Here is a 23,333-nt window from a genome sequence, read left to right as displayed (position 1 = left end):
TCGCATCACGCAGAAAGAAGAGCAGGACATGGAGACATTGAGCAAAACCCTTTTCGGCACGGGTCAGGCGGACATGTTCAACGGAGACTTGCCGCTGTGTGAGCAAGTGGAGTTGCTGCCGTACAACCAGCGCTGGGAATTCCCCAGGAATCGCCTCAAGCTGGGTACGCGAAGGATATATACGATATGCTTACGCAATCACTCGTGGTCGCAGGTTTCGCGCGCCATCTTAAAAGCCGAGGGTAGTGGGAAGAAAGAAACACCTGCTGCAAGCGGGGAACTTAATGACGGCACAAGTACACCATGTATGTTACAATTTCTTCCCTTATTGTCATCTTCATCCGTAAATGTTGAATCCAATATGCCGTCAAGCAAAAACAGCACCACCTGTCTGAAATCTTACCCTGTTACGAGATCTCCGCCAGGGTTAATGCAACCCTAACAATAACCGAGCGCAACTTAACACTGCCAATGACGCGAAGAGGTGGAAGATTTTTACTCTGTGCCCTCCCGTCGTTTAAGTGCTCCATCGGAAGTGAAGAAAGCCATTCCGACTGGTCTGAATTCGGAACCGAGGCCCTCGATAAGTGCCTGGCCTATGCGAATTATTCGGCGCTGAAGTCGGCAATAGAAAACCGTGGAATACAATTGGTTAGTTTTAGCGAGTAATACCCTCTTTACACGGCCAGCCTTAACCGTGGTTAAGCTTAACTGCAGTTAAGGCGTTTAACCGCGGTTAGAGTTAACTGCAGTTAGCCGCGCTCACACACAGTTTAGCCATCTCAGTTAGTGCGACGAAACAGGTCATGTGATACTCGCCTCATTGAAGTGAAAACGTCGCCCCCTGAGGCGTATTATTAAACAGGGCTACGTTGAAAAGAACACAGAAGAGGAAAAACGTTGTTTCTTGTGTTAAGATCTGCTTAAAAACTTTTCTCTTAGTGCTTGTGGCTGTCGTTAGCCGAAATCTAAAAACAAGTTCTGGACAATGATCACAGTCGACTTCGTAGCCGACTGCGCGTTCTACTTTGGCTACTTTAGCCTCTTTTCCCCGTGACTGCTCGCTGCGACGCATCACTGCTCACTGCTATCGTTGTTTATTTTCGTGGCTTTTCTTTCACAGTGCATGCTGTGCTTGTGTAGTTAAGATCCTTCGGACGTCTTGTGTGTCAAGCCTATGTTGGCCCTTAGCAGGCCTGTCGTGAACGAGGGCGACGCTGAATTTTGGGCTGCGTTCGTGGCGCATCATGCAGCGCTACAACGCCTGCGCCTACAGATGCTGGCACTGAGCGCTGAAATTGACATGCTTGAAGAGACGAGGAAGCGACACCGGGGTCGGCCGAAGCTCTTTTTGTTGGCGGCGGCGCACCTGTCCGTCCGTGAGCGAAATCTGTCGGCGTACCCGCGCCCAGACTCGGTACGAGACCACGCTTCCGCACCTTCCGGACAGCGGACTCCGGGAAAACTTTCGGATCAACCGCGGCACATTCCGGTACATGGTGGCTGTTTGTGGAAGCATGAGTCGGCAAGATACCACTGTGCGGAAAGCGATTCCGCTGGAGAAACGCGTGGCGATCGGCCTGTACCTCCTCGCAACATCAGCAGAAGAGCGGACTGCTGCCAACTTGTTTGGCAACTGCTGCCAACTTGTTTGGCGTGAGCAGTGCGTCAGTTAATTTACTATTTCACGAATTTTGCAGCGTGGTTGTGGAGCAGTTGGAAGCACGATTTGTGCATTTCCCAACACCAGCTGAGCTTCACGAGCACATGTGTAAATTCACAGCAGTCACTGCGTTAATTTAATATTTCACGAATTTTGCGGCGTGGTAGTGTAGTAGTTGGAAGCACGATTTGAGCATTTCCCAACACAAGCTGAGCTTTACGAGCACATGTGTAAATTCACAGCAGTCTGTGGTTTCTCTCAAGGTGTCGGTGCAGTGGATGGCTGTCATATCGAGGTGTGCACCCCCCAAATCAAGAAGCTGCTGAATAATACAATCAGAAGGGGTGGTACAGTGTCGCTCTACTTGCTGTCGTTGGCGACACATACAGGTTCCTATGCACGAATGTTGGGAGACCTGGTAGGAACAATGACCCGGCACTGTTTCAGAAGTCTCGACTGCCAGCTACTCTGGCTAGTGAGCTGTTCCGACAAGAAACATAGCTCATTGAAGGTGTGGGAGTTGGCACAATTCTCCTTGGTGATCAAGCTTTCCCCTTGCAGACGCACCTGAAGAAGCTGTACTCCTTCCAGGTGCCTCTCGGCCCCCCTCACACACCTTTAACTACTGGCTGCCGAGTGCCAGACGTGCTGTCGAAAATGCTTTTGGATGTGTCAAGGCACGCTTTAGAATGGTGCTGAAGGCCTTGAGTGTGACATCCACAACGTTAATTATGTGATCCGTGCTGCTTGTGTTCTGCAAAACATTTGTGAGCAGCTCAGTGACCGCTGTGATTCAAGCTAGTTTGGTGTGGTGCAGAGCGCTGATGAAAGGCGACCTCAGCCGGTGTGCACAAGCAACCGGGAAGAGACGTCATGTGTGGCCATCAGGACGCCCTGGCCAAGCACGTTGCCTTGAGCTAGAACCCAGTCCGTGGGAAACTCAAGAGCAGCTAAGAAGGACACTTCTACCAAGAGGAAACAGCCCTGAACAGAGCTACACACACATTATTGAAGGAGCAGACACTGGGTTCGGCTCACCTTAAATGGCTACCATTGCACGCACATGATGCATACTCTCTACTGGGGTGAAGGTTATGAGGGTTACAACTAGTGTAATTTTCGTAACCTACATGTTCTTCATAAAATAGGTTTGGTTTATGGAGTTTAACGTTCCAAAGCGGCTTGGGCTATGAGTGATGCCGTAGTGGAGGGCTGCAGAATTTTCGACCACATGGGGTTCATTAACATGCACTGACATTGCACAGTACACGAGTGTCTTGCTTTCCACCTCCATTGAAAAGCCACCGTCGTGGCCAGGCTTTCAGAAAATAGTCTTGCATTATATAGCTAATGTTAATTATTGATTCTTGCTAAATTACAAAACGAAGTGGTTCGTACCAACTACCAGTACTCCTTATGACAAACAAACCTTCACCTACATGCAACCGTCTCTAATGAACTAATAATGAAGACTTCATTACTTCCTGTAAACAAATCTTTTTCGTCAAACAGTTTTGCTCACAGACAATGGTAAAATTCCAGCATGAGCTTTCCATTTTTATATGCTTCATTCTTGTTGGGCACTGCTGTTTATGTTGCCGTTTAATTGCCATTGTACTACCTTTTTCATTGTTGTGTTTGTGTCAAATGGTCTGCGTATTGGCAGCTTGCTGTTTGCTTATAATTTTCGTCTATAACTGGCCATCGTCTTGCCACATTGCCGATCAGCAACTTGTTGGTACCTTGCCAAGCAGTACAAGCTTTTAGTCTTGCACTCCTTCTTCTGAAAGCAGATGTACTTGCTGAGGCATTAGTTGCTTCATCATAAACTTGAATGGCACAAAGGAACGAACACAGGAAGACCCAGCAGTGGCGCTTTTTCTGTCTCTGTGTCTTCATGTGTTTGTTCCGTTGCGCCATTTGACTTTATTCTGAAAGCAGTATATTGAATGAAATGCATTCACTATATAGACCTTTCCAATAAGGGCCCCCTGAGTATCACCATATTTTTTCGCTAGGATGTTGCGTGCACCTCATGCTAGCCCAATGGAAGCGGATAGCTCTGACCAAAAAAGCTGTTGGTACTTACAATCATATTACAGTGAACATTTTATATCTAGTTGAAGATTAAGCAATAGTTGCGAGAAATTTTTTCCTTTTGCTCATGAACGTAACGGTGAACATTTTATATCTAGTTGAAGATTAAGCAATAGTTGCGAGAAATTTTTTCCTTTTGCTCATGAAGGTAACGAAATCATGTCGGTCGCAGGAGGAAACTTCATATTTTTGCACAAATCATCCACACACAAAGCAAACACAAAAATGGGGCGCATATGTGACCCAATGGTGAGAGCGTTGAAAGACTTAAAGTGTGATAAATTTCATTACATTCCCATCCCAACTCGTGAAACCAAGGTATGCTTTCTGTGAACAATTTCATGTCATTACTATTTTGCTGTTGTCAAAATTTCCCACTGTTCTATAACTCCCCCCCCCCCCCCCCAACACAACCAGTTATGTTGCAAGAAAAATATCAGCCTTGTAGCCAACAGTTCCTGGTGAACATGCAACCTCCATTGGTTCTGAGTGGAGAAGCAGGTGGAGTGTTACTGCGAGAGCAGCAGCAATGTACATGCAACAGACTTCTTTGATTTTTGCACTTGTGTAACCCTGCATTGTAAGCATGGGCTCTGGTAATAACTAATACTGCAAGCTACCACGATAGCCAGCCCGCACAATACAAACACAATACAAAACTTTCAGCTGTAAAAGATCTTTCATCTCATCACATGCTGTAATATCAAATAACTTCCAGCTGTTCTGATCACTCTTTATTGAGCGAGTCATTATTTTCTTGTCTAGAAATTTTGCAAGCAGTTGCACCATGCTTGCATTTATGGCATTAACTTTTTTCTGGAGGTGCACCATTATCTTGCGTATTTTGTGTGCCTTGCGGTCGGCCTTTGCTGCTGCCTCGCTTTCTCCTTTATGGACGGCAACTAGCTGCTCTATAGCAGATCCTTGTCGCTTGTGGCGGCTCTTTCGGTGTTCCCTTCTTTTGGCGCTTGTGCCAGCACCGGCACTGCTGCTTGCCCCTGCTGTGGCACGGTTGCTTATGCCAGCACTGGCTCTGCTTTTGTCGCCGCTGCTGTTGCCTGTGCTTTGCAGTACAGGTACTGCAGCACTGGCACTGCAAATGGGGGAGCTGGCCGCAAGTTGTGAGAGGTCGTCTCTTCTGAGCCGTCTGGTGCCTCATTGGCAACTGGCAGCTTCACATGGTGAAACATACAAGACAACATGTCACCTCAGAAAAGAGGTTAAATGTGTTCTAATGTAATGCAATCATCCGCTTCCACAATATATTACAAAAACACAAACTTGTGATGGCCAAACTGGAAAGAAGGCAGCGGTTCAATTTTTTGTTTTCCTGAACACAACTAAATAGATATATGAAGATCCAGGCATGTACATCAGCATTCCCTAGCCCCATCTTTCACATGAACCAATGGGTTCAGTGTTTTTTTCCTGAATACTGTTACGGAGTGCAGTCGCCTTCCTTTAGGTTTATGTGACTCGAAATATTTTGTGAAGGAGTTGGAGGATTTTGGTACGGCTCCTAGTGTTGGTGTTGTGATGAATGTTGGATTTTATATCCTTTAAATGACTTGTGCCTGTTGCGGCTAATGGTTTTATGGCTTTTAAAACTGTGCGCCCTCCTGCTTCGGCCAAAGTTATGGCTCGCAGTATGTACAAATAAATAAATGAATGAACAGCTGAACAAGACAGTATACCAAGCTGATAAAAGTCAATAAGAAGCAATATGTTAAACACTTGCAAGCATGTGGGGCTTTGTTGACCAAGGGTAAACCGAGCTGATGAGCTCGAGTCGAACAGAAGTACATGGAAGTTAAGGTGCGAACTCTAGCACGACAAGGTGCTGCGATTTGAAGACACAAGTGCCATTTCCGCTCCCCATTGCCATTAATGCCCATGGTTGTGAGAGCAGCTTACTGTACATCCCCCCCTCCCCCACCCCCGAGTCTCCAATGGTTCCAAAGGAAGGATTGCTGGGTCAGTTGGTTCATCATTCAAGGCTTAAAAACAGCACGAAAAATGCGATGATACAAAAAGAAGGAATAGACAGCACTGAACCTGCAATTGAGTGTATTTTATGTGAAATGGGAATAAATACAGAAAGCAGGCACAAAGAGCTTATAGACAAAAACGAAATACAATACAGGTGTCACTTATATACTTCGAACGAAGACAGCGCAAAAAAGGACAACTACTGAAGAGGACACAACACAAAGAACGCTTCTCTTCTGTGGTTGTCCTTTTTTTGCGCTGTCGTTCATTCCAAGTATGAATTACCAACTAGCCCACCACTTTGTTTGATTGAATTACTTGGACATTACAGATATCACATAGAAATTTATTATATACTTTGTTACTTCCCTTCAGGGTCCCTGTAGAGAAACAACAGTTCGAAACAACAGCTTATGATCCACAGGTTGCTGTATTACTCCACTGTATTCAAGCCCAGTTGCTAATAGAATCAATGGACAAAGATGAGTATGTAAAAGAGAGAAGGATGAAGGTGAAGCTGCATGTGCACAGGTGTGAAAGATGAATTGTCATACAGCACTAGCAATGTTAATATATCACGCAAATAAAGGCACCGAAATTCTGGTGCGTACCATAACTTCATCTTACTAGAGACTTAAGTCATATCCATCCGCAGTGTGTGCCTTTTGACATATGATTCCCAACTGAAAAAAAAAGAACGTAACCTAAACCAGCAATGCACATTGAACTCCCTGTACAACAAAGCGGTCTTTGCTCTGGCATGGTAACATTAAGTATATGGGGAGACAACCAGCTAACTACCGATATGTAGAATTGCTAGAAAAAAACAAGGATTTATGGACGAGCAGTGGGAGTTGCTTGGCAAGCTGGTTCACGTTTCATGGCAAAGAACAACAGCACAAGGGAAAAATTTAGACGTGGAGGCTCTTGCCCATGTTTGCGGGAGTGGTTTACACAACTGCTTAGTCTGTTCTTTATTATCTATTGTTGGCCAGCATTTTATAATGAGCATAAGTTCCGCACTGAGAAATGATCAGCAATAGAATTCTGAAGTGATCTGAACGACAGATTACACGCAATGGAATAAATCACAAATTACCTCTAAACTTTACTCGACTCACCCATTATCGTTGATGGGAAGGCAGCCGAGGAAACTGGAGCTGCCAGTAGAAGATCCATGAGACACCAGGCGACCCAGTTGAAGTTCCTGTCCATCTTAGCCGCCTGGAACAATACAAATGATATGAGCTATTAAATGTGTTGCTAAAAAAACATTTCAAGGTTGTGATCACAGCATTTCTCTCAGTGGATTAAGCTTCACTGCACACATTCTCAATGCAAGAATAAAATTTCATAGATAAGTGTCTAATGCATATGCACAGATACTGGTGAAATTAATGCATGCAATTTACATTTGCAATGTGGCTAAACTACATCCTGCTACTTGCTGCTTTGCAATTGAAACCACGACTGTGCATTATGGTTCAGCTATTGCCATTCTAGCAATATCTTACTTGGTTAATGTCTATATTTATTGCTCTCATATATCTTTCCCAGGCTGCACTGTGTATACTACTACAGAAATGCTGCTAGCACACAGTGAAGCCTGGTAAGGAAATATGAAATAAATCTAGAAATTCAATTAACTATATTGTTGCTCTAGCAGGTGGCCAGAAACAGCGACCCGTACAGCAATGCTGTCAACGCTGCAGCTCGCAATTTGCAAATAAAAACGACGAACAACACGTGTGTAACGAGGGGGACGAAGTTTGCAAGCAGCCCGTGCACGCGTGCACGAGCGAAGATTCTAAGTGCTGCATGTGCTGCTCCTGCCTGAGGACATTACTCTCGAGTCCTTACTACCTCAACATTGCATTCTCAAGATCGTTTTCGACACTCCAGAACTGTGCGACGACGGCGAAGAGAATCGACGCGTTGCTCCAGCGACAACACATGCTACTGTCGCACATGCGAGGCTCACTTAAGCAGTTCAGCTGTACTATGAAAACAGCGCCAAGAACCCGATGGCACGAGCATCGTTCGGTAAAGGTCGCACTTACCGTATTTCTTGTTGAGGTTTTCCATTTTCAGCTTCCTTGCGAGGAAATTCCCCACTTGGGCTTTTGGTGTATGGGCCTTGTCGCGGCGGCTGCCCGGCGTTCAGTTCCGCTACAATCGCAGCATATATCCGAGCATTGCGCGTGTTACCGTATCAGATCCGTATCAGATGCGTATCAGGGCCGCGGTTGTTGAATCAAGCCAGATGACACAACTCTGGGAGGACGAGTCGTTCGATGTTGCTGCTGCCACGGGCGCCGCCATCTTGTCGGTTAAGGAAGCAAACGGAGGTCAGCAAGCTCGGTTTGGGTAACTGTGGTTAGGTGGCGTAACTGCAGTTTCGTCTGCCGTGTGAGCGCGGCTAACTATAGTTACGGGGAACCGTAGTTACCTTTACTGTGGTTAAGGTCGCCCGTGTAAATGCGGTATAAGTCGGTGGCGATAGAATGTTTATTGTGTTTTGCTGTCAAGGCAGCCTAACACAGCCTGCTTCATCGCCTACAGGTAGAACCTTGGGACAGGGTGCTTTCGGCCGTGTTGTCAAGGCTGAGGCCATTGGTCTTGGGCCCAACGGACAGTCCCCTACGGTTGCTGTGAAAATGCTTAAAAGTGAGTCACTGCGTCTTAGAGCGCTGAATTAAAAGACATTTCTTCTTTTGGGAAAAATGAAGTCATAGTCTCTAATATGCTTTGCATTTGTTGTTCCTTATTTTCTTGCGTTCCTCAGAAGGAGCCGACATGTCTCAGCGCAAGGCGTTGCTGGCGGAGCTGAAGATCCTCATTCATCTCGGTCGGCACTTGAACATTGTGAATATCCTCGGCGCCGTCACGAAGAACCTAGCAAAGGGTAAGGTTCACGGCCGCTTTTACCTGCAGCTGGAGTGTGTGAGCTTAAAGTGGTTAGCAAGAATGATGGGTAAAATATTGCGAGGCCAAGTTATGAAGTGTAAGTTTCATCGGCTAAAATCTCCCTATTACCTTGCTGGCAATTCATAGAGCATTGAAAATTCCTAAATTTTCTGTGAACAAGGGGCCGAAAGCAATACATCAGAAGCCTCAAACACTGAACCTGCATGAACTGGTTTAAATGTGCTTTGGGTGTCTGGATATTTCCTTCCAATTTAACGCTGCTTGTGTATTCTTAGTTTACTGCCCAGCAGCTATTAAGCACAAAAAGTAAAAAAGCTGCAGAACGAGGAAGAGCGCATTGCCAATGGTCAGGTCGGAATGAGTGCGTTCATAAGTCCTTTTATGTGCGCGGTTCCGAGAGCACCATGTTCTGCTGCATGCAGGTGAACTGATGGTTATCGTGGAGTACTGCAAGTTCGGAAACCTGCGACACTACCTGCTGAGGCACCGCGAGAGCTTTATCAACCAGCTGAACCCCGAGACGGGCAAAGTAGATCCGGACATATGCTACAACCCAAAGTCGTCACCCGGCTTCCGGTCGGCTTGTGCTGCCTTTGCCATATCGAACCCCGTCTGCTGGGGAGGGCTGCGCTGTGGCTCGGACCAGTGTGATTAAGCAGACCGGATTTTGTTTGTGCGCCCTGTGCGCACACGCTCCTTACCTTTAGCAGCTTAATATACAGGGTGAAAATTCTTAACGTTTGGAGTTTTTGATTGTAAGAACTGTGAGAGATACGTCGGTGCGGTCTGTGCAGGTACATTATAGAGTAAGGTGAACGTCATTCCTTGTCGGTCTTCACGTCAAAAGTGTTGATCAAGTGGCCAACAAAATTCAATTTTCGCTGCAAGAAACGCGTCTTTTCAGCCGATAGACAATGAAGATAACCAAAATCAGACATAGAATTCATTTTCACTAATAACAAAATTTGATGAAATCGTCTTCGGTGCCCATTTAACAAGCAGACGACAGCATTACTCGATAGGGTTTGCTTACCTCTTGGTTGGTGCTGAACGTCTGCACCTCCACCACAACACTCGTCCACGCATAGGAGAGCAATAGTTGAGTGATAATTAACCCGCTGTGGTGCTTAGCATGCATAAAAAAGTCTTGTTGCGAAGTTAAGGGGCGGTGCGAAAAAATAGATTGCTTGTAAACGGCCTGGAGGTTTTATACCTCATTCGGTCGCACTTCGTAGGCATCCTGTAGATTTAAATTTCTTGTCTGAATGACCTTCAAACTTCAGTCACTACACCTAGCTGGCTCTAGCTAACATAAAATTTTGGGAAAATAAAAAATGGCTGAGAAAAACTAGGAAATGAGTTCGTAGCGTTAGTTTCTGTCTTTATTATAATCTAATTGAACATAATTTCTTCTGGAAAATAACGCACGAAGAAATTTTGGGCCGTTTGCTTGGCTGTAGGCCTCTTTAGTTTTAATTATCTTGTGTCGGATTTTTGTGATTTAAAATTTGTGATATTATTTTTTAGAGAGCCTGTAAGACGGCTCATGCTTTCGGCTTTGTATTGTTCTTGCGCTACAGGAGTGCCTTGCGTTTACTACCGTGAACGCTTCAGGGCGCTCCATATATGGTGCGCTCTAGAGCACCGGCCGAAAATATAAGCCATCCAACGTGGTCAGGAGAGTTTCTTCGGGTGGAGTAGCCCTCAGTCAAGGAGTAATTGCCCGTTAGATTCCAATTTATTGTCACCTACACGTATTTAAAATGATGCACAGCTTCCATGTAGCCGAACGGCGCTTTTATGCGGACGCTACAAGATAACAACGCTCTCGAACATAATTGTAATGTGGGCTGCTCCGTGTTGACCATTGACAGTATTGTTAGTGCATATTACGCCTATGTACAGTCAGTGTCAAAATGACGGAGATAACTTCCGCGCGGGGCGAACGAGTGCGTTCATCACTCACTCGCTTTCAGACACAAGTCAGGGGGAAAAGTGGAGGGAGCAACGGGCCAGCTGTATTTTTTTCCCTCCAACTTGCGAATAAGAACTGTGAAACAGCATTAATCATCATCATCATCAGCCTGACTACGGCCACTGCAAGGCAAATGGCTCTCCCATGCCTCTCCAATAAACTCCGTCTTAGGACAGCCGCCCCCACCTTGAGCCCTCAAACTTCTTAATATCATTCAGCCACATAAATTTCTGCCTGCCCCTGCTACGCTTGCATTCTCTTGGGATCTACTCCGTTACCCTTAAATGGTTCCTGAAACACATATTCAGTGCATTATTTAGCCCGTTGGTTGCATAGAATGAGTTATTTGATGCTATCAGCATCGGTCGTACCGTGTATATTGCGGTTTTTAATATTTTAATTACCTCACAAAAGCGAATTCGGGGCGCTGACGGTGTCACCGTATAGTGGCGGTTTTTAGCAGCGGATATGACATTTATTGGCAGCTTGATGAATGGACAAGGAGTAAATATACTGCACATTGTGTTAATAACTACAGATACGTTTTGTCACGTTTTTGTGTTTTATATTACATTAACAAAACGAACTTGTTTGCCTTCGATAAAAGCCCTGTAAAGCAAGTAAAACAAAAGTACACCACTAGAGGTTCTGGCTACTTTTTGCATCGAAAGACTTTGCGCCTCTCTGTAAAATCCTACGACCTAGCACTCAACACTTATGACTACTCTCTATGTATCTGAGAGTGGCTTTGCGGAATCGATCCGATCGAGCCATTGCACTCTATAAGCGTTCGTTTCGGTCACAAGGAAAGATGCGTTCGTTTCACGTTTAGCAGAGATCGAGTGCGCATCGTCAGCTTGTGGAGGATCACCGGGCGGCGGCTCCAGATGGCGTCACACTCCCGTCAACAGCGCGCGCTCCTTGCTGGCAGAGACCAATCAGCGCGCTAGGAGCCACGGGCGATGGTAGGCGGTAAGCAGTAGGTGTGCGCGCTGTGCTGAATGTGTCTGCTATCCTGAGCAGGCCGTCACACTGTCGCAGTATCTCGCGCTAGAGTTCGGATCCATAAGTAAGGAAGCGTCACTGATCAGTTTTCCCTTCTGCGCCGTCGACGTGTCGATGAAGCATCGCTGGGTCAGCTGGGCGTTCACGTGGTTGTTGTAACCATGCAAACGGTGCTGCCAGCTTTGGCATGGACGAGTTACAGAGAACAGGCAACCATGGAGTGCACACTTCCGCCACGTGCTCAGATAGGCTGTTTTGATTGGTCGCATCAAGTGTCGTCATGGTGAGAGTGAAATGGGAATGGGAATTGCGCGAAAATCTAGTTGAGGGCAGCATTTTGTTTGGTTGTATTGTTTGGTTGTATTTTGAAATTTCTTCATTGAATAACTCCCGTTTCTACGGATCGATTCTCGTAATCCTTTTTGAGTCAGCATCTATGTGACATTAAGAATCCGTTTGATGTGCAACCGGCATCCGTTAAAGCAGTGTTTCGCAGCCCCTTTAAGAAATAGCGGTTATCTTGCCTTCGCATTACATGCCCTGCCGAAGGCCATTTCTTCCTCTTGAGTTCGACTTCGATGCCATTAATCCGCGTTTGTTCCCTCACCCAATCTCACCCAGCATTTAATCTAAGTCGTTTAACTCTAAAGCGACCACCTTGATACTGATTCCGGCTGCATATTCCATGTATGTAATGTTTGACTAACCGGCTCTGCATGACCACTCCCAGCCAACAGAAGCAGCAGCATGCGCCGACGCTCAAGTACGCGGACCTGGCGATGAGCGCGACCCCTTCGAGCCGAGGGAACGGGCTCAGCTTCCCGGTGTCGGAAAGCGGAAGCATCGCGGACGGCTTCCTGTCGGAGAGCGGCAGTCATGCTCCGCTCATGAGTGGCTCCCCTCTGCGACTCACCACCTGCGACCTTCTCTGCTTTGCCTTCCAGTGCGCCCGCGGAATGGAGTACCTCGCTTCCAGGAAGGTACGCGCGCTAGCAGTTCGGTTCTTATAAAAAGTGCCCTTGGGCGCGTGCGCTTTATGACTGGCCGAAGCGTGATTTTGTGCTAGTCACGAGAGCCTGTGAAAGGTGTCAAGGGCCTCGTGAAGTAAAGGCGTTATTTCAGAGAAAGAGATGCAGAGAAAATTGACGCAAAAGATTCCAATTCTGTTAAGTTTATAAATATTCGCACCAGTTATGCTGACATTGAAATCTCTCACACACAGATTGGTCGCACATACAATTTGTGATTTACTGAGAAAGCGTGTGTGTCACTTGTCGATGCACATGCGGTACAGTATATGTTTCCCGCATCAGCGCCGCCGCCATTGCCTCCAGGATCGTATACGTGTGCGCGCAGTCCGCCTCCTATAAAATCTTCATGCATCTTTCTGCTTGTCTCTTACATTCAGGATAAATGCAAGAGGCAGCAGCTCGATGTCGTCTTTATTTCAATATGGTGACATTGGCTCACCTGAAGTGTCGATGAGCCCGATGGTTTCTGAGCGCGAAGCGACATCTATCAAAATCCAACCACGCGGTCGTACGAATGGCACTCGTAGTCAATTATTTGCACATGGCACCGAGCGCACATAGCCATGATGGTCAATCGTGACAAAGGGGATGAAGTCAGAGAGACTCATTAACGTTGCACAGTTTAAAGTGTTATTCCCGGTGCAAATAATTTTCCTTGCTTTAAGCTTTTGTTGTGACACCATACGCCGGTTACGTAAAGCTTGTCGTACAAAAGAACGGGCTTATAGCGGCTTGCTCCTTTGCTGTCGTCTTGTCGGGTGTCGAGTCGCCTAGCAGTGTTGCTCCGGTCTGTCATATTGTCACGAAGTGGAGTCTGGAAAGCAGAAAGGGTGCGAAAGAAGTGTCGAAACAAAACTTTTTATTTGGGCGGATTTGCCCCCGCAGTGGACTGAATCACTCGGCGGAGGAATAGCAACAAGCGTGGCCGGTGGTCGTCGAACAGAATCCCCACCGGTGTCGGCCGTGCTCAATCTAAAGCTGATAGCGTGCTTTTTAAATGAAGCGTGCGAAGTCGCTAGAACATTCTGGGACACCGTAGAATCAGTTCTGCCTGGAAGCGATCAATCGAGATAAATCTGGCCGCGTCTTTTATCGCAAAGAAAGCGATAAAGTAGAGTGGCAAAAGCTTTAAAGAATTAACAAACACTGCAAAAATTCACTGGATTACTCCCCTCTCAAAAAAGCATCAACCCGATGCATTAAAACAAGTAATGAGACTGACAACAAGTAATGCGAATCGTGTGAAAATACAGAAAGTGTGGAAAGAGTGTCCTTTCGCGCATAATAGGGCTTTAGATGGACGACATGGACCACTTCTCATCGTACGGGGTATAGCTGGGATGCAGTCATTGCGTCAGGAATGACTTAATAATCCAGTTCACCTAGCCGACGAAGAACCTTGCACGAACGAAATAGCGGCGCGAAAGTTTTTCACTCAATTCACGGCGGCGAAAGGGTGTCCAAACCCAGACTTTGTCTCATGTCCTGTATTCCGCGTTGGGTCTTCGTAGGTTGTAGCGTTTGGCGTCGGTCCGCTGCATGTCTCTGATTATTAATCGGGCAAGTCTTACACGGGCGCCTTAGCATTTTGCCCCCATAAAAACGCTAAAGCGCCCGTGTGCTGTGCGATGTCAGTGCACGTTAAAGAGCACCATGTGGTCGAAAATATTCAGGAGCCCTCCACTATGGCACCTCTTTCTTCTTTCACTCCCTCCTTTATCCTTTTCTTTACGGCGCGGTTCAGGTGTCCGACGATATATGAGACAGATATTGCGCCATTTCTTTTCCTCACACACACAAAAAAACAATTATAAGTCTTTGAGCTTCTGCGCGGTGAAGGTAGGCGGTGACGTCGATGTTCTATTCTTCTGTAACGTTGGGCAGCATGGCGTCTAGCGTGGTCGTGGCCTCCCTGCCATGGACGAGCCTGAAAGGCGTGACCTGGGTGGTCTCCTGCACTGCGGTGTTGTAAGCGAAGGCAACGTAAGGCAGGATGACGTCCCAGGTCTTGTGTTCGGCATCGACATACATGGCGAGCATATCGGCGATGCTTTTGTTCAGGCGCTCGGTCAGTCCGTTGGTCTGAGGATGGTATGCAGTTGTCCTCAGGTGGCTGGTTTGGCTGTAACGCAGGATGGCTAGCGTTAGTTACACCGTGAATGCTGTTCCTCTGTCCGTGAATAGCAAATCTTCGAAGACCGATACGTCAGTACGTTCAGTGACGAAGAATATTGTCGGCCTCACCGCACGTCGGAAGCCCTGCAGGCGTCGTTTTTCCTGGGGCTTTACCGTCGCTCATAGGCTGGGCGGGCGGGGGCAGGGAGGCGGCGATCGGGAACAAGTTGTTAATGTCGAAGAGGGCGCAGGGGTTGTCGTTGGGGCTGAGGAGTGCGTTCTGCATCGGCATAGATCACGGCTTAAGGTTCTGTCGCCATCGGGGTGCCAAGTGCCTGCTGCGCTTCTTGCCGTACCACGTCCATGAGGGTCGCTGCTTGCGGCTGTGGGGAGGGTGACTGTAATCAGCGTTGGTCGAAGTGTGGTCGTGGGGCATCAACGGCAAATCTTCGAAGACCGATACGTCGGTACGGGCAGTGGCGAAGAATATTGCCGGCCTCACAGCACGTCGGAAGCCCTGCAGGCGTCGCTTTTCCTGGGGTTTTACCGTCGCTCATAGGCTGGGCGGGCGGGCGCAGGGAGGCGGCGATCGGGAACAAGTTGTTAATGTCGAAGAGGGCGTAGGGGTTGTAGTTTGGGCTGAGGAGTGCGTAGTGCATCGGCGTAGATCATGGGCTAGGGTTCTGAGGCCATCGGGGTGCCAAGTGCCTGTTGCGCTTCTTCCCGTACCAGGTCCATGAGGGTCGCTGCTTGGGGCTGCAGGGAGTGTGACTGTAATAAGCTTAGCTCCTCGCGGACGATTTCGCCGGTCACTTCCCTCAAGTAGTCGCTGGTGTTGATCGTTGTGTCCTAATGGTTTGCACAGACAGAAGAAGGGTGGTTGTACTGCCGAGCCCGGACGTCGAGGGACTTCTCGATCGTGCAGGCTTCTTGCATGAATTCCTCCTCTGTTTTTGACTGTTGGCGGACGAGGCTGCCAAAGAGTTGTTCCTTTACGCAGCGGATTAAAAACTGAAATTTCTTTTCCTCGGGCATCTCGGGGTCGGTGCGGTGGAAGAGGCACTTCATCTTTTCAGTGTAACCGCGGACTGGCTCGTTCGACTCGATTCTGGACTAGAAGAGTCGTTCTGCTCTTTCTTTCCTCATGACACTTTTGAATACCTTCAAAAATACCTTCTAGAATAGTTCCCATGTTGATAGGGACGACTCGCACTTCTCGTACAACGCACTAGCTAAGCCCTCCAGTGAGAAAAATACCTTTCCAATTTTTGCCGTATCATGCCACTTGTTGAATGATGCCACGCGCTCAAATTGGCCTAACCATTCTTTTTGGTCTTCGCCTAGGGATACAATGAAAGTTCGAGGCACCCGCGGCTGTTGCAGTACGATCTCGGCTTCGATATCTTCGGCGAGGTTGTGGTGCTCGTAGCAGCGTGTTTTCATTTTCAAATGCGGTCCGGCACGGCCCCGAACTCAGGCTTCTCCGCCTGAAGACGTCTGCTGGCTCGGTTAACTGCTGGTTTGTCCTCCGGTGCGAAGCGCAGAGGGCTGGTGTCACGACTTGAAGGGAGCGTCCGGAACATAGAAAGGAACCCCGCACATTCACCAGATGTCACGAAGTGGTGACTGCAGTCGGGAGAGCAGAAAAGCTGCGAAAATGGTGTCAAAACAAAACTCTTTATTTGGACTTACTTGCGCGCAGAATGGACTGAATCCCTCGGCGGCGACTTAACAAGTTCTCTCGGCGGTAGTCGAACAAAATCCCCGCCGCTTTCGGCCGTGCTCAATTTAAAGTTAATAGCGTACTTTCTAAACAAAGCGTGCATTGTTACTAAGACATTCTGGAACAACGTAGAATCAGCGCTGCCTAGTCTCGATCAATCCAGGGAAATCTGGTGCGGCAATATAATAAACTGGTGTGAGCATAGCTGGGTGAATCTGCGCCCACGGAGCTCTAAAGAGGTGCCGTAGGCGGAGTTTTTCTGCACCAAAGGATTTTGGGCATCTTTACGCCTTCATAAGGCATCTGAGAGAAATTTCACCGAAACAATTATTTTTGCGCGTCATATTCCCGTACTTGAGGCTGCAGCGGTAAGAAATTCGATAAAACGTTATCTGCATGCTTCACTGCAGATTATTTCAGCCAACCGGACGTCATTGGTAGCGCTGCTCACTATGAACTTTTGCTGGACATGAGTTTCAGGTCATTGCGGCATCAAGTGCGAACAGGAATATATGTACACAGACATTTCTAAAAATGAAATCTTGAACGTTCGATGCGAAACGGCTGAATGCATATGCTGATACTTACGTCACAGTAGCGAGTCACTCTGCAAACTTGTGATTGGTCGTTCTTTTAAGAGCATTATGTCAGCGTTGTATTACAAGGGTTGCGTTTCTCATGTTTACCGTTAGTTTGGCGTACTGCGGGCATTTTTTTTTCAACTTCGTGGGGAGAACAATGCGGAAAATACTACGGCGCATTTTAACATCGAACAAGTGCACAGTGAAACTACTTCAGCTGAGTCTAGCCCCTCTCTAAACAGTTTCCTACTTTTGATGTTTTGTGATGACTTCGTTGGTGAGTATTTATCCAGTGACGAGAAGGAGCCGGTGGACGAATAGGATCAAAAAGCCAACGCAGAGTTAATTAAAAATTGAAAGGCATATGCTTGGCATATTTAAATCAAAAACCAAAGCATCAAAGCAAATATATTCGTGTGAAAATTTATAACATGCCTAAGACTCATGAACGTGAACAAGTCTGAGATGAGCTCTGCATTATTAGCAGAGTATAAACGGCAGCGAAAGCTGCAAAAGTAAACAAAATTAATGCTGAGCACGCCTTCATGGTCGTAGTTTTTCTTCGCGTAACCAAATTGTTTGTTGTTTGTATTGTCTTGATTCTGACGCAAAAAAAGACTAGCTTCTTTTTGTTTTTCTTGTAGTTAATTCACAGAGACTTGGCGGCGAGAAACGTCTTGGTGAGTGAAGAAAACGTCGTGAAAATCTGCGATTTTGGGCTCGCCAAGGACTGTTACAAGTACTCCAAATACGTGATGAAGGGAGACGTAAGTTCGTTATTTTCAGCCATTCCCTGCAACCGTTCTGTTGGCCGTCAATCAAGGATGAGTTGATGAAATCGCAGTATGAGATTTCAGACAGTGTAGCTGGATTGCTGGCGACTTGACCCTATTTAAACTAAGTACTTCAACCAACAATTTTTTTTTGCAGGAAAATTTGTTCAGCATCAGAGCAGCTATGCCCAGGTTCTGTTATAATCAGATACAGTTGCAGAACTAAACGGCTAATGCCTCTCATACGATGCTTCCCAGCGAAAGGACTCGACACTGCGGTAAACCGCCTTACACCCGCTGGTGTGGCATCGCAGGTAGCTGTCACGCGCAAAGCGGTTGGCCACCACGTTATGACAGTAGTTCGGCGCCATTGGTGGGGTGGCTTTCTTTGAGGGTTCTTGAGTTGTATCTGACTACAGTATCGCGTTTTATCGGGCCGCATAACAATACCTACAGAGTACAGACCTCTGTACGAATCAAAGTGCACTCGAACCGAGTTATTATGGAATGATTTATAACGAAATAAAGGATATAACAAAGGAATGACGATTTCCCTTGGAAGCTCGGTCAACACGGGCTATAACGAAGCTACGGCCATAACGAAGTAAATATTGAGCCCCTTCAACTTCCTTATAACGAGATTCAACTGTACCTTACTTCGATATTCTGCTCACGCTCAGTATCTGTCGCTGTGTGGTTGCTGAAATTGTACGGCAATGTAGTGCGTTCGTTGTGCTGGGCAGTACTGTGGACACTAAAATTTTACTATCGCACCGAAGTAAATTCCCAAACTGCACTATTTAGAAAGTTTCTCTCTTTCACGGCGTTGACAGAAGAGTCATGTGCTTCGAATAACATATTTGCATATATATGTGAAGGAAAATGCGATTGAGCATTAGTTGTTTGTTGACTCTTCTACAGACGACATAGGCTGTTTTTGTCAGCAATTGTTTTCTAAGGCGTTATTATTTGCAGTTATAACACACTACCATCTTAGTAAACTATCGCATTCGGTTGCCTTTATCGCTAATATAATGTAGTCTACAGTTTCGCTCACGGCCCTTACAGACCAGCAGAGCGTTAGCAATAAATTGTGCGCTCTTTTCGGCCCCAGTTGTTACTGCTATGTAGCTATCAGCTCCCGCTACCGTCACTTCATCTCACTTTTTTTTTTCAACAGTGGTTTTCTACGGCCACATTATGCGCGATTTTAACACATGACCATCTTAGTAAACTTTCCCATTCGGTTACGTTTATCGCTACTATAATGTAGTCTATAATTTCGTCACAGTTCTTGCTGACCAGAAGAGCGTTAACAATACCTTGTGCGCTCTTTTCGGCCCAAGTTGTTGCTGCTACGTCGCTATCAGCTTACACTGTCGTTGTTTCATCTCATTTTATTTTTTGTTGCACGTATCTGACAAACTGCAGTCATCTTGAAACTTCATGTAAACGGCACCACAGGATAGCATGCGACCCTGTGGTCGGACGCACGACGGAGGATTGGCAGTATGAAAGCCAGTGGCAACAAAATTGGCAAGCTAAATGTTTTGGAATATAAAATTGATCAACTGAATTTTTTGAAATTTTTCATGGCAAAGCATGCTTAGCTGGAAATGATATTAGTGAAGCCTCTGTGCATTTCAGGCTTCATAACTGTAAGGAAAATAATATTCGGTTAGGTGCTGATGAAAAGCATCGAAGACGGCCCGGGACGGCTATTGTGAGAGTTCCTTTTAAACGTTCATTCCTCTACAGGAATCGAACAGCGCTACCTTTTTTCTCTTTCCAGGGCCTCCTACCTGTGAAATGGACCGCTCTTGAGTCAATTATTGACAGCGTCTTCACGACAAAAAGCGACGTGTATGTTTCTCATTAGTTCACAATCCGAAAACAATAAAAGACATGCTTTATGCAGAATGTGCCCGTCAGCCTAAGACATACAGTTCTTGCTTCGAGCAGTCAAGCAAGCTGCGATGATTATCCAGTGATGATGTTTGATGTTTTAAGTACTTGAGCAAGGCAGGGTGACTTAGAGCTAAATGTAAGAGGCCTTTGGCCTGCAGTGAACTTAGTTGTAGTGATGATGATGGTGATTAAGGTTCAGCCTGCCCCTACTGCTATGCGCCTCTTGTTGGTATGTACCACATGTGTTCTTGATGCGATGGTAGGTGGCCTGCTAAAAAAAGTTTTCCAGGGCGAGTCCAATGCTGTAATAGTAGTTCATCAGTTACCGTCACGCTGAAATACAATGCATTTCAACCGCAAACCGTTGTGTTGAGGCAATGTGCATGCTCATGTACTGTGGAGCCAGATTAACCTTGTGCATTCTTATGTGTGGCCACTTGAACTGAACATATCGGAGGGCACGTCAAATCGCGTGCAAAAGAGGGGAAAGGCCAACTACTGAAAATATCCCTGAACACGGTCTCACAATCGCCTTAAATTTTCATGCTTTCCTGCGATTGCCACGAAACCAGGGACATCAGAATGACTGATCATATTCACAGGTGGTCATACGGAGTCCTGCTGTGGGAGATGTTCTCCTTGGGGGGAAATCCTTATCCCGGAGTTGTCATCGACGAGTCCTTCTATAAGAGGCTTAAGAACGGCTACCGGATGGAAAAGCCTGACTACGCACCTGGCGACGTGTAAGCACCAACATACAGTCAGGCGCACTAAACGCTGCAAAGACTTCCTTGTCCAGAGGTTGTGCCTTAGCACGTCATCTTCTTTTGCACGCAGGTACCGGATCATGCAGAGCTGCTGGCAGGCAGAGCCAAAGGAACGGCCGGAGTTTTCAACTTTGGTCACCCGCCTCGGTGACCTTCTGCAGGCGGGAGTGCGAGACGTAAGTTAGCTTTTAGTGACTACCTGTTCTCATTCACTGTTGCGCATATCGCACGTAAATAAAACTCATATATGGACATTTACCTTTTAACGCCATCGCGTGATACACTTCAGGCGTAGGCGCTTAAATGTCCCCTCTAGTTTTTTTTCGCTTTTATTCCACACCAGTCTGACACATCACTAATGTAAAGCAACTAACTTCTGCATAGCCAACTTAATTGGCCAGAACTGATGCATGCGGGTGGTCATAAAAGATTCCGACATACGCAACTATGCGTTGTGATACCATTCAACAGAATTTTAGCAACCAGAATATCCTGAGCCTGAAGAACTCGCAAGGAAATAAAAAAAATCTGTATGGTGCTTTCAAGCATCGCACTGATTTGCGCGCCGACTCTGGAGTTTAAGCGAAATCCTTTCTCTGCAGTACTACACGGCCTTGAACGACCCTTACGCCAATTTGAACCATCTCATGAAGAACAACGACGACTACCTCACCATGGGAAACAATAGTCCAAACCCGGGTTACCTGGACATGAAGTCTGAGGACGAAAACTTCATCAAAACGAGCCAAGCCAGCATTCAGACGGGCTCGGAGCCGCTCTACGCCAAGATGGTCACCACCACCGCCCCTAACAACAGCGCGATCGCGAGGGACGGAATCGAACTGATGTCCATACTAGACCACGGCGGCCACAGCCGTGAGGATGACACGGCTACAACACTGAGGTAAATGAACGTCAATGAGCCGACGTTGTGAATGCGCCTTCCGGCCATCAAGCGCCGGGGTGCACCACCGCTTCTGCTGCCGCAACCAGGTGGAGCCACGGGAGACGCCAGGACATCGGACGACGTGAGCGAAGTGTGCACCACGCCACCGCCCGCCTACAACCTGGTCGTGGGTGTCTTCGGTAGCGGCGGCCCGCGCCTGTTTAGAGAAAGTGTCCTCAAGTTAGACGAGGACAGGAATTGGGCTCAGAAAGCTAAAGCTCTCTTGCGCTTGAGCTGTACTGTTTTAGTGAGCAAGAGCTGAATATTCAGCAAACAAGCTGCCTCTATCGTGTGACTCAAACTTTCATTTTAAATGATTCGACCACGCGACGCTTATTCGCGACGTGGAGAGCATGGACTCTTGTCAAACTTGTGTGCATAGTGTTGTTATAGATTTTGTTTCTTTTTGATGCTTCGGTGTTCTCGTCCCCCTTACCTGTGTCTTCGTGGATGTGGTGGGATAATGCCACCGTCTACTCGTTCTCGTTTTCGGCGCGCACGAGTCTCCGGGCCGAATGTACAGAGCCCTGTGGTCTGCATGGCGGGCACATTTGAGGCAATGTGTGATCGTGTCGGCAGCACGGGGAGCAGCTTCTCTGCGGCACGCTGCTTGAAGAATGCATGTCTTGAAACGGCTCTGGCATAAATATGTAACCGCATCGTCCCTATACAAATCAGTTGGTGGTTCTTGAAATATTACTGACGATGTTTTCGTTCGGTATTAGGCACGAATACGTTAAGACTGTTATTTTGACCACGTGCCCCAATTGAAACTGAGTGCAAGCTGGCTTTTATGTCTCTCATCCATACAGTGTTTTTGTTTTTTGGAACATAGAAGCTTAGACCCAATCGATTAAGTAATCCAAACACACACATCAAACGCCATTTACATTCCACGCCTCAGCTGTCATGTTCAGTTCTTTTCGCTGTCTCTTCATTATGCGACCGCGTTCTTATTCCCTTGTTTTAATGAAGTCATGGCAAACCATAGCATGACGATTTGACTGAAAATATTTGTTGGGCACATCGATGGTGAGCGAAGAGTAGAACAAGAACAGAATTCGTGGTTAATCTTGTTCTGTTATACGTGTCGATGTGACACCTTGTCAAGCTTTCCTCTCTTGTCATAGTTGCGTGCACGTGGAAGCGCGATGTGATTTGTTGTTCTGTCTGCTCAACTGTGTGCCTTCTTCCTTGTGTTGTGAGCTAGCCATTAAGTACAGCGGCCTAGAAAGCAATGATCTTATGTTGACAACGCTGCCCTGTTTATGTTGAAGCTAACACACAACAAGCTGAGAGGTCTCCTATGAAGAGAATATGATTTATTAATATAACCATACCAGCTGTAAATGTTTTGTTTCTTCTGCAGCATCCGTCGTCGAACACTTGCAGTTAGATTCATGATCCCACGATATTGAATGCTTTTTAAATTTCGCAGAATGATTTTTTTTAAAGATTGCTGAAGGGGTAGACACTAATGCGAGAAATTGTTGGAGAAGACCGAAGCGCGGAAGATGTATCAAATAACATCAGCTGATTGTAGTGCCGCCGGGGCTGTTGATACGCTGATGAATTTTATCCAAGGTTGCAGAGTTAGCAACTCAACTGCGTTAAATGAGGTATCAATACACCATTAGCTATTAGATCAATATTCTGCGTGAGTGGAGAGCTTTCAAACTAGCTAATGTGCATGACATGGTTTACGCGAAAAGCGTACAGGCAAAAAAAGACGAAGACAGCACACACACGACAGGACTAGCGCCAATTTCCAACTAAGTTTATTCATTGAAAAAAGCCCTTTATAACCACACGAGCAGGAAAAGATAAAAGCA

The 23,333-nt window shown here is 46.7% G+C and overlaps 1 protein-coding gene across 1 annotated transcript in view; it reads left to right on the top strand.

Annotated features, from left to right (window-relative positions):
• The window catches only part of LOC144104923 (vascular endothelial growth factor receptor 1-like), a 146,706-nt gene extending 123,855 nt beyond the window's left edge, over window positions 1–22,851 (top strand). Inside the window, 10 exon segments of the mRNA XM_077638153.1 lie at window positions 14–164; window positions 8,312–8,416; window positions 8,535–8,654; window positions 9,100–9,253; window positions 12,388–12,637; window positions 17,752–17,874; window positions 19,673–19,743; window positions 20,391–20,531; window positions 20,626–20,731; window positions 21,158–22,851. Of these exon segments, the coding sequence (XP_077494279.1) occupies window positions 14–164; window positions 8,312–8,416; window positions 8,535–8,654; window positions 9,100–9,253; window positions 12,388–12,637; window positions 17,752–17,874; window positions 19,673–19,743; window positions 20,391–20,531; window positions 20,626–20,731; window positions 21,158–21,763 (1,827 nt within the window). The 3' untranslated portion in view covers window positions 21,764–22,851.
• Window positions 22,852–23,333: the final 482 nt, after the last annotated feature.

Source organism: Amblyomma americanum, chromosome 9 (genome assembly GCF_052857255.1).
Source record: "Amblyomma americanum isolate KBUSLIRL-KWMA chromosome 9, ASM5285725v1, whole genome shotgun sequence".
In the NCBI taxonomy this organism is placed as follows: Eukaryota; Metazoa; Arthropoda; class Arachnida; order Ixodida; family Ixodidae; genus Amblyomma; species Amblyomma americanum.
This window is presented reverse-complemented; position numbering and strand designations above follow the sequence as displayed.